Source organism: Aulonocara stuartgranti (assembly GCF_965226115.1).
Source record: "Aulonocara stuartgranti genome assembly, chromosome: 3".
In the NCBI taxonomy this organism is placed as follows: domain Eukaryota; kingdom Metazoa; phylum Chordata; class Actinopteri; order Cichliformes; family Cichlidae; genus Aulonocara; species Aulonocara stuartgranti.
In genome coordinates, this window is record NC_138941.1 from 79114255 (window position 1) to 79132709 (window position 18455).

General features: G+C 45.4%; 1 protein-coding gene across 1 annotated transcript in view; it reads left to right on the forward strand.

The window, feature by feature from the left end:
• The first annotated feature begins 8985 nt into the window (after positions 1–8985).
• The window catches only part of LOC309702936 (alpha-2-macroglobulin-like), a 48938-nt gene continuing 39468 nt past the window's right edge, over positions 8986–18455 (forward strand). Inside the window, exons 1-8 of the mRNA XM_082527588.1 lie at positions 8986–9190; positions 9270–9450; positions 9548–9701; positions 11463–11515; positions 11621–11641; positions 12191–12356; positions 12431–12515; positions 12612–12762. Of these exons, the coding sequence (XP_082383714.1) occupies positions 9111–9190; positions 9270–9450; positions 9548–9701; positions 11463–11515; positions 11621–11641; positions 12191–12356; positions 12431–12515; positions 12612–12762 (891 nt within the window). The 5' untranslated portion in view covers positions 8986–9110. The remainder of the gene's footprint in view (positions 9191–9269; positions 9451–9547; positions 9702–11462; positions 11516–11620; positions 11642–12190; positions 12357–12430; positions 12516–12611; positions 12763–18455) is intronic.

An 18455-nucleotide genomic window follows, 5' to 3' on the forward strand; every position in this document is an offset into this window, starting at 1 on the left:
GACTGGGACATGTTCAGGGCATGCACAGTCGACATCAACAAGTTTACGGAAGTAGCAGTAAGCTTCGTTAACATGCTAGCGGAGGGGATCATCCCCACTGCGAGAGTCGCGCTGTGCAGTGAACGCCAGGACTGCCACCTTCAACGCCCATCTTGCCATGGACTATGCACAATCATGGATTATAAAGCCAGGGACACTGCGCCAATCAACGCTGACTCTGCATTCACCAATGAGCTGAATGCGTTCTACGCCTGTTTCGAGGTTAGCCAGGCGGCTAATGCTAACTACTGCCTGATAACTGAGGACGGTGACATAATCAGCGAGGGACCAGCGATCAACATCGTGGAGCATGACGTCTGAGCGGCAATGAGGAGAGTGAGCACAAGGAAAGCACCGGGGCCAGATGGCATCACTGGTCATCTGCTGCGTTGCTGTGCTGACCAGCTAGCAGGTGTGCTCACTTCCTTTTTCAACGAGTCCCTGGCTAAGTCTGTGGTCCCCATATGCTTCAAGAGATCCACCATCATCCCTCTGCCCAAGCCTTCATGCCTGAAGGACTACCTGCCAGTTGCACTGACTTTGGTGATAATGAAGGTGTTCAAGAGGCTGTTGAAGAACATCATCTCCTCCCATTCCAAACACCACAGATCCGCTCCAGTTCACCTACTGACCCAACAGATCCACTGAGGATGCCATCACCCACGTCCTGCACACCACCCTCAGCCACGTGGACAAGAAACAGGGTAACTATGCGAGACTGCTGTTTGTTGATTACAGTTCCGCGTTCAACACAATAGTGCCCGGTAGACTGTTCACAAAGCTCAGGGATCTAGGATTCAACAGCAGTCTGTTTGCATGGGTGTTGGACTTCCTCACTGGTAGAACTCAGGTGGTGAGGGGGGTAGGTGCATCTCCGACAGCATCACCATCAACACGGGAGCACCACAGAGGTGTGTACTCTCACCACTGCTCTACTCCTTCTAAATTTCAGACTATGTGGCTACTCATGGCTCCAACACCATTGTGAAGTTTGCTGACGACATCTCCAACAACGATGAGGCAGCCAACATGGATGAACTGAAGAATCTGGCATTGTGATGCCAGGATAACCATCTCCAGCTGAACGTTGGCAAGACCAAGGAGGTGGTGGTGGACTTCAGAAGGAGTAAGCACAGAGACTACAAACCCATTATCATCAATGAAGCTCCAGTGGAGAGGGTGCAGTCCTTCAAGTATCTTGGTGTCCACATCTCCTCTGACCTGACATGGGCTGCCCACATTCAGGTCCAGTCCAAAAAGGCTAGGCAGCGCCTGTATCACCTACGACAACTGAGGAAGTTCAGGGTCTCTCCAAAGATCCTCAGGATTTTCTATACAGGCGCTGTGGAGAGCATCCTCACACAGAACATCACATCCTGGTATGGGAACAGCTGTGTTAAGGATAAAAAAGCTCTTCAGAGAGTGATCTGTATGGCAGAACGTGGCTGCAGGACTGCTCTCCCCTCCTACAGAACATTTACAGCAGGAGATGCTGGTCAAGAGCTGCTCAGATATTGAAGGACTTCAATCCGTCCCAGCAATAAACTGTTCCAGCTTCTGCATTCAGTACAGTGGTGTACTGACAGATCCAGGATCAGTCCAAATCATCAGCAGTTTGATCCATCGATTGAAGTGTCTTTGCGAAAATGTTGGACTGTTCCTTTATCAGTGTGTAACAGTGTGTGTATGAGAGCCATGTAATGTCCATGTGTGCGTGCTGACTGTGCTGCTCTGACCCCCCTCCTCCTTTCAGGGTGGAGCCTGCTGGAGTCCGATGGTTGAGACCAGGTCTGAGGAAGTGTAAGTGTGTTTTTAATGGGATTCATGAAAACAAAGCAGCACACATTCAACCATCTTCATCATTCACATCTCTGATGTCAGGAGTCATCATCAAGGTGTCAATCAATGAACAGATGATGCATCAATAACTGCAGCTGGATTGTGTTTGTTCTCTCCATCAGATTCCTGTCAACTCACAATCGACACAAACCCCCCCCAATCATCCATAAGTGATTGATTCTGGCTACACCACGGCACAAGGCACTTTAACACCTCGCTCACACAATGTACATTCTCAGATTTCAAACTGTAAATTTCCAGATTGTTTTATTTTATTTATATAATGTATGCAATTCACTGATTTACTGTACATAATGTTCTCTTTGTATATATTCACTAACGGTTTATAATACTCTCTCTCTTTTTGCACAGTCGGGTAGCGTATCAGGACACATTTCACTGCGTGTTGTACTTGTATAACTATGCACATGACAAATAAAGAATAAAGAATAAATAAAGAATCTTGAATGTTGGAGCATTAATGACATTATAGATTTTTTTTGGATATTACTGGGTATAAGACCCACTGATGTGCCATTATATTTATGTGAATAAATGCATACTCTTGGTGCATTTGCTGGAAATGTACATTATTTAATCTCAGAGTTTCAAAAGATTTCTAAACAATGATACTGTAGCAGTTATTGACACGGACCGCCGGGGCAGACCGTGTGGAGTGAGTGGAGGACCCAAGAGCAAACAGAGGTGAGGACACAAAACCGGACTTAACAGAAAGCGAGCCTTTATTTAGGGCCGAAAACTTAAGGAACAAGGCAGCAAAGCAACTGAGGGAAAACCTGAACATAGACTGGGAAAACTATGGCTAAACAAAGTACAAACTAGGACTAATTAAGGCTGGGAAACTATGACAAGGGGTAGGGGAGATAACACAGACGACGCGACGCAGACTACATGAAACACAGAGACTAAATACACATGAGGGATAATCAGGGGAAGTGGCCACACATGGGATCACAGCTGACACACATGAACCTAACGACAGGACAGGAGGGTGCAACTGAATACACTGACAATGAATACAGATTTACAAAGTAAAACAGGAAACATGGAAATTAGACATGACAAGAACTAAACATAACCACGCAGACAGGACTCATGACCCAGGGAAACTTAGTACAGGGGAGATGACATAACTGACAGCATGAACTTGACGGTACAAGACACACAGAAGGGCAAGGGAGACTTAATGCAAGGGGAATATATACAAATGGCTGGACTACCTTAGTGAACCTAAACAAACAATAAACATCAAAATAGGCTAAGCACAAAACACTGGGTCGCACGACCCAGGACCATGACACCACCCCCCCACCAAGGGCTGGCTCCAGACAGCCCTAAACCAAAAAAAAAAAACAGACCACCGAGCCCGGGCGGGCGGCGGGGGACCAGGACGGAGGGACCAGAACAAGAAAGAAAAACAGCCAACAGAAAACACTGGAGCACGTGACAATAGTCCAAACATAGTTCAGGGGGTCGGCCCGGAGGGCGGCAACACACCAGCCCACAGTTTATGAGTTCAGGCGGCCGACCCGGGGGTCGGCAACCCAACAGGCCACGCCATCTTCCATCAGGAGGCCGATCCGGAGCCCGCGGGCACAAGAGTTCAAGGGTCACACGGTCGGGGGCCGACCAGGCGGGCGCCACAGGTGACAGAGCCGGTCAGGAGGCCAGCCGTGCGGAAGGCAACGGCGGCGGCGAAGGGGCCGGACGGGCTCCTCGGGCCCTCCAGCGGAGACAGGCGGCCGGACGGGCTCCTCGGGCCCTCCAGCTGACGTGGCTTGAGGCCGGACGGGCTCCTCGGGCCCTCCAGCTGACATGGCTTGAGGCCGGACAGGCTCCTCGGGCCCTCCAGCTGGCATGACAGGAAGTGGTGCGGACGCTGCAGGGTGCCAGATAGGCACACCCGGGCATCCAGCAGCAGGCGCAGGACGAACAGTTAAGGAGGCCCCTGGCTGGACAGGGAGCTGAGCCGCTAACTGGACAGATGGCTGTAGTGGACATGGAGGGATTTGTGCCAGAGCCTGCACAAGTGGCTGAGCAAACCTCTGAGCGGGACACCGACCTGGCAGCTGAGCAGGTAGCCGGGCTGAAGCCTGTGGTGAAACAGACCGCTGGGACGTAACACCACGCTCTGAGAGGGCAGGTGAAGAACTGTCCTTAGTGCCCACAAATTCCAAACAGGTGTCAAGTACAACAACAAGAAGAGGGCTTTCAGAGGGGGCAACAAAGAGGAGGTGAGGAAGATCCAGGTGTTACTAAAGGACAAGATCAGAGAGGCTAAGGACAATTACAGGAGGAAGCTGGAGTGGAAACTCCAGCAGAACAGCATGAGAGAGGTGTGGAGGGGCATGAAGACCATCACTGGATTCAGGCCAACCAACAGCAGGGGAGCTGAGGGAGGTGAGAATAGAGCCGACGAGTTGAATCTGTTTTTCAATAGATTCGACACCACAGTGTCTGCTCCCACCCCCACAGCCTGGAATCCAGAGCCACACCACTGTGCCAGCCTCTCTCTTCACATGTTGCCTCCTGTGAGATTCCTGACACCCCTCCCCCACCCATCACCTTCTGAGCTCTCGCACGAGAGTGAGGGCTCAGGGACTCGCGCTCAGAGACTGCCCCAGTCTTTATTTTATAGTTCCAATGTGTGTGTGTGTGTGTGTGTGTGTGTGTGTGTGTGTGTGTGTGTGTGTGTGTGTTGCTGATCAAAGGGTCATAAAGCACAAAAGGTACATCCTTGGTCAGGAGAAGGGTGACCTCCCCCCCCCCCCCCCCCTCACCCTGGATAACACAGTGAGGAAGTCCTGCAGTTCATCTAAATGTAAAGAAGCACTTAAACTAAAACAGACATAGCTACGTTAATCCTACCGTAAAACAATAAAACAAGGTACGAGCTCTTTCCCATGCTCCCAGGATGTGGGGGTGAACCAAGCCTGCTGAAAATCACACATCCTGTCACTACACAATTGATTATATGCCTCTAAGCATACATGGTTAAACATTTCCCAATACAAATAACTACATGCAGTATTCTACCATATGCAAACTTATATCACTAAAAGATTATACTGACTACTAAATACAATTTTCCATTGACACCTTGGCCGGTAAAACAGGCATTTGCCCGGACTCTGACTCTTTAACACGATCGTCTTTCTCATGGCTGAGCCCGCCAGGCAGCAGTTCAATAGTGGCCATAATCTCGCCCACGGAAAAGACACGTGGGGCAAAAGTACAGTCACTCACCTCCATTTCGGAAGGGGCACGAGATGAAACGAGACCCTCCCCAACCTCCAGCTGCCGCGCGGCGCCACGGTGACGTCGCCGTCGCCTCTTCCCTGAAGGCGACGCGGTGACGGAAGCTCCGGTTGCAGGGGAGAGCCAGGCGCGTTCCCCGAAAGACTTGCTCATAGTCGGGGGTCAGCCACGGCTTCCACCGGAGCTTCTCCTCCAGCTCCGCGAGAACCACCTGCTCCCGTTCAGCAATGTCCTGGGCAGTGATTTGTGGGGACATCTCCTCAGAGCCGAAAATCACTGCTGACACGGACTCGGAGGCGGCTTCGGCCAGCGGTTCCGGCCCAGGCGACTGCTCTGACGACACCCCGGACTCTGGCTGCGCTGACGTGCGGCGGCGACGAGGGCGCCGCTTCCTCCTAGCAGCGGCTGTTGACACAACATTGATAGCTGTGACGGCTGGCTCCTCATCCTCCGACCACATCCGCGCCAGAAAGGAGGCTGGAGAAGCGAAGTCCGAACGAAACGGCGAGGGTGAGCGGCTCGTGTGCGAAGGAATGGATGGTAGCGACCCCGGGCAGCGCCCGAGTCTCAGTGAGCCAACCTGAATCGCCCCGGAGCCGCAAGATGGTGGAGGCGGTGATGGGGAAGTTAAGTGACAGTGGTGAACGGTGGTGACGCAGCGCTGGGCGCCTGCTCCCGAGGACTGGGTTGGAGGATGGTGCGGAGGTAATCAGAAATCAGGGGGGGTAGCGCCTCCTATAGCCAGGGGAACACGGTTACGCTCACCCGCAATAGGGCTTTGGAGTTGACGTCACGCCGCAATGCATTGTGGGAGCGCAGCTCCATTTTCGGGGTCAAAACAAACACACTGTGTTGGAACGATGACGACAAGAAACATGCTTAAAAGCAGCTCAAAAGAAAACGGACGGTATAGAGACCGATTGCGTCCAGAGTAGGGCTGGGTATCGTCACTGATTTCTAAAATCGATTCAATTCCGATTCACAAGGTCCCAAATCGATTCGATCCACGATTCGATTTAATTCGATTCGATTCGATTTAAATCTGGGAAATTTTGACAGTCAGAAGTATAATTCAGATCAGAACATTTACATATTTTTGTATCTATAAAAAGGAAGCTGACACACGCAAGACTTTATCCAAGGTGTGAGCATCACAGCAGATGCCTTTGTGTCAAAGTAGCTGAAGATAAAACACAGAAAAACATGTAGGTGATTTTCCTGGCCTGGGATTTTATAAAAATATTCTGCAGTACATCAAAAACGAAAGAAAACCATTAATTAATGAACATTACCTCTGAAGTTACAGCGGTTTTATTAGACACACGGCTAAGCATTTTGCATTTTGAATAATATTAAAAAGTTTAAATTTGTTCAGTATTGAACAGCAGAAATGAGGTTTTCTTTTCGGAAGAATGTAAAAGGGAAAAAAACAGCGGCCGACAGCGCTGTAAACAACAGTAGACTTGTGCATAACAAGCAAGCGAATAATGAAGAAAGCGAAACTGTTCGAGAGAGAGAGAGAGGGTGGGAGGGAGAGAGGGGGAGGGAGAGAGGGAGAGAGAGAGAGAGAGCTGCGCATCGCAATGGAAGCAAAACAGTAAAAGAGTGAATTCATGACGATGTTTATGTGAAGCGTTTGGATCTTCTTTAGCTGCTGGTTCGGTCAATATTGTTTGGAGAGAGATCAAACTAACAGCTTTAGAATCAGCGCATAAAGGGCGTGAACACAAAGCGCGGACCCGGATCAGCGAGCTGTCGGCTTTCAGCCCCGACTGTGAGAAAGGCGACATCTAACTGATTCTGATCCGCGGGTCGCGCTGTGTGTTTAAGTCTATGTGCAGAATCCCTGTACCTGCTCTCATTTACTGTTTGGTGGTTCTTGAAATTTTGTGAGATGTCACCAGAGATTCTGGCATTTCGGACAAAATAAATTTATATTAAAAAATCGATTCAGGATTTTAATGAATCGATTTTACGTTATCCAAGCCAGAATCGATTTTAATCGATGAATCGATTATAAAAACCCACCCCTAGTCCAGAGGCGAAGCAGCGGTACTTGAAAAAAATAGAGTGCATCGCAAATCTGGACCCATATGAAATACGGCAGTGGAGTAAAGACCCAGACGACTTACCGCCACTGTCCTACCCCGATATCTTCACGTATCTTGTTTGTGGAGTAAGCGCTTACACAGCGAACCAGTTTCGTAATTACAAGTCACTGGAGGCGCACATCCAATTTACAAATGGCTGGGTGCAAGATTTGGCTATTTTCAAGCCGCCAAACTCTGAGTACGTCGTCAAAGTAAGTCAGCTGCAGTGCATCGAGTGAAATAGCCATTTTCCACCCCCACCATAATTAATGTTATACATTTATCATTGAACTGCTAAAATATCGTTATCATATTATATGCCCGTAATTGTAAAGTACATGCAAATTAACACTTTGATAATCGGGCAAATTATTAACGCCAATTTGTGTCCTTCCTGTCTCATTTCATTTATTGTCTTTACATCAACCAATCAAGTCACTCCATTCGATGTTTGATTGCAATTTCTATAACTTCCGAGACCACCAACTATGATATTATTCAGCTATAAAGTGTGATGTGAACATATTTAGAACTTACCGGAATGAAAATGTCTTGAGCACACCAACTGATATCTGGAGACGTAACAGAACTTGATATCAGCTCATCTCACGGCTGCTATCCAGGCTAGACGCCTTCGTTTGGTAATATCCGATACATGAGCTCCTTCATGTTGCTTCCAGGTTGGGAAAGCATAAAAAGACAATCCAAACTTATTCCCGTGCCGGTCGTAAAATCGAACATTGCAGCCGACAACACAGCAAGTACGAACCATGGCTATGCTTTTGCTCCTTACTTAGACCCCCAAAATGGCGGATCGGGCCAAAATCCTTTCCACGCCCACCCCCGTGACATCACGCTCCAAAGCCCTATACTTCAGTCTTTCATGGGTTCAATGCTGTTAACTGTTTTTAAACAAACTTTATTTTCTGCATTTGTTAACAAGTATTAACAAACTGTATTAACATTTATGGATTAACACATCTGTATGTGTGTAAAGCATGCCCCCCCCCCCCCCCCCCCCCCCCCACAGCACATTAGTAAGACGGAACAAACAAAAACCCTTTTCCCGTAAAGGCAAATCAAACAAGGCAATCATGGGGTAATACTGCTGGGTCCAGAGGGTCAGAGATAATGACTCATTCTCAGCAATGTTACAGTTTAAAAACCAGACCAGAAATCCCTCCACACTCAGCAGTGTGACTGTCACTGCTGTTATTTCAGTGGGCTGAAGTTTGATCTGTGTTGTTTACCAAAGTGCAACAAAAGCTGTTTAACATGTTTCATTTTGAATTCTTACAGAAACATTGTGATTTTTGTCTTTTAAGCGTGTATAGCAGTCTGTGACATCACTGATGAATCCATCCGTTGTGTTTGAGCCTGTTATCACTACACAAACGTTTGTTTAGTCTTTCCTGAGAAATAACGTCACAAACATGGCAGTCAGACATCCCACGCTGGCTACAGGGAGTTACACCTACTGTAGCTCCCTGTGATTTTAGAAAATGTCAGTAGTTACAGACTACAGTGGGATATCCCAGCACTGGTGTTAAGACAAACATGGACACATACAGAACAGAAATAATATTTTGTAACAGCCGAATTAAACTCTGAGCTGATTTAGAAACATCACCTCGGAGCACTGTATGTTACTGTAATGTTTTACACTGAACAACAAGCTTTACTGTTGTCTATAGTTTAGTGTTCAGTGCTGAAAGCAGGATTGGGATTTTGTAAATGTGTAAGTGATTGACTTTGTGGAGATCAGAGTACATGAGTGCGTTTCAAACACGTGGCTGTTATGTGGGTGGGGACGATCAGCCGATATTTAGCCGAAGCTGACACTGAGAACGATCACAACCAGTCATGGACCGTCTCTGGATCCTGAGCTGCACTCTGTGTGTCCTCCTGAGCTGGATGCATGTGGATCAAGCGGTGGCTGAACCGTGAGTTTGTCTTCAGCGTGTTTTTGTCTGTGTGAGTTGTTCACTGCAGTAACTGCTGTATGTGTGATGCTGTATGCAGCCAGTACCTGGTGGCCATTCCTGCAGTTATTGAAGCTGGAGCTGAGGCCAAATTCTGTGCAACTCTCCGACAGCCCAGTGGGACTCTGGTCATGACTGTCACTTTGATGTCCCGAGAGAAGAACACAACCTTATTCACGCATACGTCAAATGAGGCCTTTCAAACCTGTGTTCAGTTTGAGGTTGGCAACCAGCACTTTCACACACAAAATGCGTTTGTTAGTTGTTATCGTAAGCATTATAGGCTTTAATAACTATCTAAATATCCCACTGTCTCAGGCTCCTTTGGTACGAAAGGAGGTGCAACATTTTCAGGTGGAGGTACGAGGAGACACATTTTACTCCAAACAAGTCAGAAAAGTGATGATCCGAGCGTCTGATCCCGTCACATTCATCCAAACAGACAAACCCATCTACCTCCCTGGACAAAAAGGTAACAATGTGCTGTTATGTTATATAAGACATGTAGTTCATTCAAATTCCAACATCATGAGCCAGCTGCTCCACCATCTCCAATTTGTGTAACAAGTTTTGTGGTCCAAAATTTGGACACACATACAGTGATTGATGTGAAATGTTTGCTTCATAGAGCAAAATTTTTTGAAGATATTTAATATAATATTTAATACGGTCGATCGATCAGGATTTTCGGTCGCACTTTGAAATCCGACTCCATCTTTGAATATAACTATTTTAAAAATTCACAGTAATGCAAAATAAAACATGCAGAATACTCAGAGTGCACAGCTCCCCCCAAAGGACAAAGGCCATATTATATTTTCTATTTTGAGACCTGCTGCTGTGATGGAGAATTAGACAGTAATTGAGCTTAACTTTGAAATAAACTAAGAGGCATTACTCAGACATGATTTTTTTTTTGTACCATCTGTCCCCGATTACAGAGTCAAATTCATTTTATGTGAAAGTTTAATGGTTTTATCTTTAATAGTTTTATTGTTCAAAATTAAATTATGTTCAAACATGGAATTCAAAGCACCAAAAATCATGAGGGAAGTATATGGAGGGCCATGGGTGCCAAAATGTATGAAACACATAATTAGAAAATATATTAAATGTCTCATTAAATAAAATATAAATTAGTGATATCATTTAAATTTAAATAAATTCTATATATATAAAATACACATTAATCAAATATCAGTAATTTCATTTAAAAAATGTAAAAAAGTATTGAATGATCTGAAAAGGTTTCTGTTCATCTGGATGTTTTCAGTGGGGAAACCCTGAACCAGTGACTTTGTTTTGTTCCAGCCAGGGTGCGATACCAGAGCTCTGCTTTGCATTTCTTCCATGTAGCGAACGGCAGATTGTTCCTTCAGTGGGCTGGTTTCAGTCATTATGCAAATGTACTGTTTATAAGATTGAAACCTGCAGTCAGCTGAGACTGAAGACGTCACCTGGATCAGTGACGCAACGTTTCTCCACTGAAAACGTCCAGATGAACAGAATCAACTTTTGGAGATTTACTTACCTGGACAATTGAGCGTACACCAACACATATTTAGGTTTTTATTTCTGATTTCCAGTTTCCAGCACATATTTAATGATCTTTTTATATATTCAATTCATTTTTTCTCATTTTGATTATTTACAAGGATATTTAATTATTTCACTGTCCAATTATTGGTTTTCAATTTAATTAATTATTTTGTGTTTCCTCTTCTTCGGTGTTCATTAATCAGTTTTATCTGTCACCCATCAAACTCAGGGACACAGACAATTTAATGCTTTGGCCGGATGTCTGTTTATTTATTGTGCCCTGCTTAATGCACACAGCCATTCGGACCTGATGGAGCTACACCATAAGCAATATTTTAAAATACTTGCCGTGTCACCAAATATGATTTTATTATTTTTATGTAGTGCAACCTTCAAGCATTTGGTCATAACCACCAATTCATATCAGTCCCTTATCTGAGATCTGTATTGACTTGCTGTGTAGGGTAAAAATCAGATGTTGTGTCCGTTGATAAGCTGCAGTGACAGATCACGATGCACTGCAGCACAGCAACCATGAAATATTTCATTAAAAATTGAAACTCAAAATACATAATTTATTAATAATAAAATTGTTTAGATATTTAATTAATTATTTCAATTTTAATTAGTTAATGGACCTCTGTTTTAAAGTACAAAGAGAGAAACAGAGGTAACCTCTCAATTCTTCTCAAAGTGAATTTCAGAGTCGTTGCGATGGATAATAAAATGCGACCTGCCAATCAGCTGGTGAGTTTTTGAACAGTATTATTAATAATGCTGTTTGCAATTTGGATGCAGTGATTTACACAACAGTTTCTTAACTCCACCTGTCTTTCTTCCTTTTTCTTTCAGTATGATGTCATTGAACTTCAGGTAAGAGGGCGCCTCTAGAAAAGGCTTTTCCTTCTCTTGCAAATGCATCAACACAACACTGAACACATGCAGTCAGACAGACTTGAAGGTTCCCTGCTCACTGCTTGCATACACACTGCTTCTGCAGTATTACTCCAAGTTACTGACAGTGCAAGCTTTAAAAACTGGACAAAGTGGGTTGCATGTATGTAATACACACCGTGCAGGGGTCTGTTCTGTCACTTGATGCCCCACATGTGAAAATAAAATGACAGTGATTAAATCAAATTAATAATTTTGATTTAATTACTCCACAAACACAGCCACAGCTTCCCTGTCATTACAGCTTAGGTTTCTTTATATCACTTAGTTTTTAAACATTTATAAACAAGTGCTTCACATCTAGAAGAGGACAAAGCTGGCTACAGATGAAGACAGGACATCTTTATGTCCCCCTAAATTTATATTGTCCCGTTTTAGCTCTAATGTTGTTGAAAAGGAAAATAAAGAATCTAGTTGGTACTGTACTTACACCTGTGTAGTAGCTGTCACTGTCACTTGATTTAACAGGATCCTCATAGTAACAGGATTGGACAGTGGCTAAATGAAACATCCAATAGCAGAATACTGCAGCTTTCTTACTCCTTGGACGCTGAGGCCCCTGAGGGACCGTACCAGATCATTGTGTCAGTGGGTGAGAGGAAAATATCTCACAACTTCAAAGTGGAGAAATATGGTAAGTCAGTCTTATTTATTCTTAAATTCTTTGTTGTAATGGAGTGCAAATGCTGACATTCATATTTCCCCCAGTTTTACCCAAATTTGATGTGACAGTAAATATATCTGAAGAAGTGAGTATTGGGAAGGAAGACATTGAAGCTAAAGTGTGTGCAAAGTAAGGAAAAGTTCTTTCAGGACAAATTATGTGTTGTAAAATCTGGAGTTTGGAGAGCAAATGACTCATAATGTTTACTTATTTTTCTTTATACAGGTACACGTATGGACAGCCTGTACCAGGACGTGTTACAGTCAATGTGTGCAGACCTATTAATTTGTATAGCGGTTTAGATATAAGAGAGCCCAATAAGGATGATTTGGCCCTATGGCAGATGGGTGGCTCCTGCCACACAGAGACAAAGCAGGTACAGTTATGGCTTCATTTCTCTTTTTTCCCTGATACTTTGGGTACATTTAGGCCCCTGCATTAGCATTACAGCAAACGGGTTGCCGGCTCTACCCAGCTGAACTGGCGCCGTGTGTCCTCTTTACTTTTTTCATCATCTCATACTTTCATCCACGAATTTGAATTGTTAGTGATATCTCATCTTTCTTGGACGGACGTGTCAGCTCCAAAGGAGTGAAGTGGTTATTGTTGTGCCTAAAAGGCTGCATAGGTTGTGTTGGTGTTTCTAATATCTGCTAGATGATTAGCATTACTGGTAGGGCTAAAGCAAGTGGTGCGTCTCATTATGTCTGTCACACAAAAGAATACAACTTCTGTGGGAAATCTAAGAACTTCAAAAATACTCTGATCTGACTGGGACACCTAAACAAGCTCAATGAATATACACATACATGTCCCCTCTAATTTTCATGTGTCTGAGCGAATACACAAACTCCCTGAGTATCCCTTGGACCACTGTGAGCAACAGCAGACGTGTGCACTGTGGTCATTAAAAAAATCAAATTACAGCTTTTACATTTATGTTACACGACTTTTAATTAACTGCTTCAGCCCACTTACAATGAAAATGTAAAACAAAAATGTAGTCATTGGCCTGTGCAGCATGTTAACACTGTTGGAAGTAAAAATAACTTGAACTCCAATTTTGAAAACACAACTTTCTTTTTAATTAATAAAGCTCTGACTGTATTCTGAGTCTGTGGTCTGGGAGAGAGTCTGTAACTCTGTCTGCAGAATACAGTAAATAATGACCAATGTTGGGCAGTTAATTATAAAGTTACTTCTTCAAAAAATGGCCTGTATTTATATAGCGCTTTACTAGTCCCTAAGGACCCCAAAGCGCTTTACATATCCAGTCATCCACCCATTCACACACACATTCACACACTGGTGATGGCAAGCGACAATGTAGCCACAGCCACCCTGGGGCGCACTGACAGAGGCGAGGCTGCCGGACACTGGCGCCACCGGGCCCTCTGACCACCACCAGTAGGCAACGGATGAAGTGTCTTGCCCAAGGACACAACGACCGAGACTGTCCAAGCCGGGGCTCGAACCGACAACCTTCCGATTACAAGGCAAACTCCCAACTCTTGAGCCACGATCACCCCAAAAAAGTTACTGAGTTTTGATAAACAAAGTGTTTTGCAGCTGTTTACCTAAAAATACAGCCAAGGTGTTTTTTTAAATAAAATTTCAAACTATTTACAGAACAATCAGCTGTTCTGCATCACATCTGATGCCACACAAATTATTTGTGCCGCTCCAAAAATCATTTCTGTCCACTATGAGATGAAGGAGAACAACAGCCTGATACCTGCAGGCCTGACAGCAGCAGATGTGTCACTGCTGTAACACCTGTAAACCATTGTTCTGACACACACAACAAAACTACTGACAACACTACACACTAACTACACAAGATTTGCGCTAAACGTCGCAAATCTCTCACATCTCAAAACACCGCAGTCACTCCTAAAACTTCCCCCGTTTCTTAACAACTTGCCATATCATTTTTTGATTGGTCGACATGGTACATTTTTCAACCAATAGGAATCAGAATCAGAAACTTTATTGTCATTGTCATGAGAACAACGAAATTAAGAATGGTCCCCGATCATTGCATCATCCCTAGCAATATCAAAATATAAATAAAACAATAAAATTCAATAAACAAAATAGATAGAATACTTAAAATACTAATAAGATGTAACAGTAAAACATTCACATACATTCCCACACACATGCTTCAGACCGTGCATAGATTAACACAAGAGTGGCGTGATGGACATTTTTTTGTAGTATTCAGATGTGTTATTGCAGTTGGATAACAGCTGTGTTTGAGTCTATTAGTCCTTGCTCTGATTGCCCTGTACCGTCTGCCTGAGGGCAACAGTTCGAACAGGGAGTGGCCAGGATGTGAGGTGTCTTTTATGATGTTTTGGGCCTTTTTAAAACAGTGGGCGTTGTGTAGAACTTCCAGTGTGGGGAGAGGGCAGCCAGTGATCTTTTGGGCGGTGTTAATGATCCCTTGGAGTGCTTTCCTCTGAGCCCCTGTGCAGCTAGTGTACCAAATACATATGCAGTAAGTTAGAACACTCTCAATGGTGGCTCTGTAGAAGGACACCAGCAGTCTCTGTGTGATGTTATTCCTCCTGAGAATTCTCAGGAAGTACAGTCTCTGTTGGGCCTTTTTCAGCAGCTCGGAGGTGTTCACACTCCAGGAAAGGTTCTCCTCTATATTGACTCCCAGGAAGCGGAAGCTTGCCACCCTTTCTACACAGTCCCCATTTATGAATAGTGGTTGGATCTCTGCCTTTTTCCTTCTGAAATCTATTATGAGTTCTTTGGTTTTTGAAGTGTTGAGGAGGAGGTTATTGGCCTTACACCATGACGTCAGCTGCTCCACCTCGTCTCTGTACGTAGACTCGTCTCCCTTGGAAATGAGCCCCACCACTGTGGTGTCATCTGCAAATTTCACAAAGATGTTGCTGTGGCGAGGAGTGCAGTCGTGTGTGTAGAGAGAGTAGAGCAGTGGACTGAGCACACAGCCCTGGGGTGAGCCAGTGCTGAGACTCAGGGCTGAGGATGTGTGATGGCCAACTCTGACTCTCTGTCTATGGCCCGAGAGGAAGCTATTGATCCACATGCAGGTGCTGTCTGGAAGCCCCAGGTCTTGTAGCTTGGCCACCAGTTTGTGTGGAAGGATGGTGTTAAAAGCTGAGCAGTAATCCACGAAGAGCATCCGCACATAGCTACCATGCTCTTCCAGGTGAGTTAATGCAGCATGGAGTGCTGTGGCTACAGCGTCTTCCGTGGATCGGTTTGCTCTGTAGGCAAACTGGTGTGGATCCAGGCTGCGGGGCAGGGCTGCTGTGATGTGTCTGCGGACCAGCTTCTCAAAGCATTTCATTACCACTGGGGTGAGTGCCACCGGTCTGTAGTCATTCAGGCCGGTGATGTGGGGCTTCTTAGGCAAGGGGACTATGGTGGAGGACTTCAGGCAGAGTGGGACAGTCGCCTGTGCGAGGGATTTGTTGAAGATCCTGGTGAAGATCCCAGCCAGCTGTCCTGCACAATCCCTCAATATTCGACCTGGCACACCATCAGGACCCGCCGCCTTCCTCGGGTTAACAGCCTGCAGCATGCGCCTCACCTCGTGCTCTTCCAGGGTGAGGGTGGTGCTGCTATGGGTGGCGTGTTGCTGCTGTGGCTCCAATACCTCCGGTACCCTGGTCTCAAAGCGGGCAAAGAAGATATTCAGCTCCTCTGCCAGCTCCAGGTCACCGTCCGCAGCTCCGAGATTGATCTTATAGTTGGTTAGGTGCTGGATGCCTTGCCACACCTGCCGGCTGGTATTACTCTTCAAATGGTCCTCGATCCTCCTCCTATAGTCCCCCTTTGCCTCTCTGATGCCTCTCTTCAGGTTGGATCGGGCTGTGGTGTAGTAATCCCTGTTGCCAGACCTGAACGCAATGTTCCTCTCCTTCAGCAGCTGCCTGACCTCCCGGGTCATCCAGGGCTTTTGGTTGGGATAAGCCCGGATCCGTTTGACTGCTGTAACAGTGTCTATGCAGTGTTTTATATAGCAGAGGACACCGTCTGTGAACATTTCCAAGTCCTGATGTTCAAAGATATCCCAGTTAGTCCTGTCAAAACAGTCCTGCAGCTGCTGAGAGGCACCCTCTGGCCATATGGTAATATTCTTTGTGATGGTAAGAGCAGTTTTCTTGAGGGGGGCATATGCAGGGATTAGAAACAGTGACAAGTGGTCAGACTGACCCAGATGTGGCAAAGGTCTGGCCCTGTAGCCCATTTTGATGTTGGAATAAACTTTGTCCAGAATCTTGTCACCCCTAGTGGCACACTTGACGTGCTGGTGGAATTTGGGGATTGCTTTTTTTAAGTCTGCGTGATTGAAGTCCCCTGCTACGATATGTACAGCGTCAGGGTAGGTGCTCTGTTTATTATTGATGTTTGTATGCAGGAGTGCGATCGCAGAGTTAGCATTAGCATCTGGTGGTATGTAAACAGCTGTTATTATGACAACGGTGAACTCCCTAGGTAGGTAGATGGGCCTGCATTTAACAGTCAGATATTCAATGTCCGGTGAACAGTGACGGTCTATTATCACTGTGTTGGTACACCAGCTGTTGTTCACATACATACAGAGCCCCCCTCCTTTGCGCTTACCGGAGTCCACTGTTCGGTCATGTCGCTGTGTGGTATAGCCTGCTAGCTCAATAGCAGAGTCTGGAATGGATTGATGTAGCCAGGATTCAGTGATAAGAAGGATGCATGAGTCTTTGATGAAGTTATTCGCTGCTATTTGCAATCTCAATTCGTCCAACTTGTTCGCGAGGGATCTGGCATTTGTGATGAATAGGCTGGGGAGCAGTGGTTTGAGTGGCTGCCTCCGTAGCCTGGCTAGCGCGCCGGCCCTGCAGCCTCGCCGTCTCCTTCTCTCTCGACGCCGCCTGCGCCTCCACCCCGAAGGGATAACAATCCATGGGGAGCCCGGACTCCTCGCTATTTCCACCGGTATCTTGTGTAAGCGGACAAATTTGCTAGTCACGCTCTCGCGGTAGCTTACTCCAATCTTGAGGAGATCATGTCGGCTATAGATGTTATTCGCTTGGCTGGTAGAACACAAAAACAAACATAAGGCGTACAAAATTATCCAAACATAGCATCGATCGGTAGAACACTGAGCTGCTGCAACTACGTGCGCCGCCATCTTGAAAGAAAGGGTGGGGGGGTTTGTTTTTCACAGGCGGAGAGTGCTTTTGAGCCTTTCTTCTTATAAAACGTTTCTTCCCGCAGTAAATATAAACAACGACCATTCAGGAAAAACAAACATTGCAGATATTTTTATCATAACTCTGGTTTTACGTGGCCGATCAACACAATTTAAAAACTGGTATAAAGTCCACACTTTGTCCGTCAGTTGTTCCGTCTGTCCTGCTCACATCTCCAATGGTTGTACACGTTGTCATTAACGTGGCTTCACTCCACATCAGCCGCTTTGCTCGCTAAAACACCGGCGTCGGCACATAAGAACGCTGTCATCAACCACGTTGATTAGCTGCGTATATAGTGTGAATCGCATCATTGGCTGGATTATGGGATAAGGTGGCATCGTTCTGATCCCATACAGGAGCAGCCAGTCACTGACTGACTAACACTGCAGAACAGAATTGTTGAAGTTTTAATTTTAATTTCAATTCAGGTTAGATGTTTTCTTTGTGCGCAACTCACATTTTCTGTGCGCAGAGACCGTGCCAACAGTGCACAATTGCGCACGCGCACAGCTTAGAGGGAACATTGCTGACAATATAATATGATGATATCAAAAGATTCAGCTTCTGTTAAAAGTTTTAACAATTTTGACTGATTTACTAAGTTACTGGTACATACAGCTATATATACAGTATTTTAGTAGTTGTCAAGCCACATTATGGCATCATGATGCGGTACAGTTAAAAAAATATTGAGCCACTCCTCATTTGTTTATGTGTTGCATGTACATGGAAAATAGCTACAGTGGTTTAATGAAACATGCGAACACAAATGGAAATGCAGACTGCACTCGCTCCGGCAAGCTTTCATGATTTGTTGTTGTTGGCGTTTGTTTTAGATTCAAAGAACAAA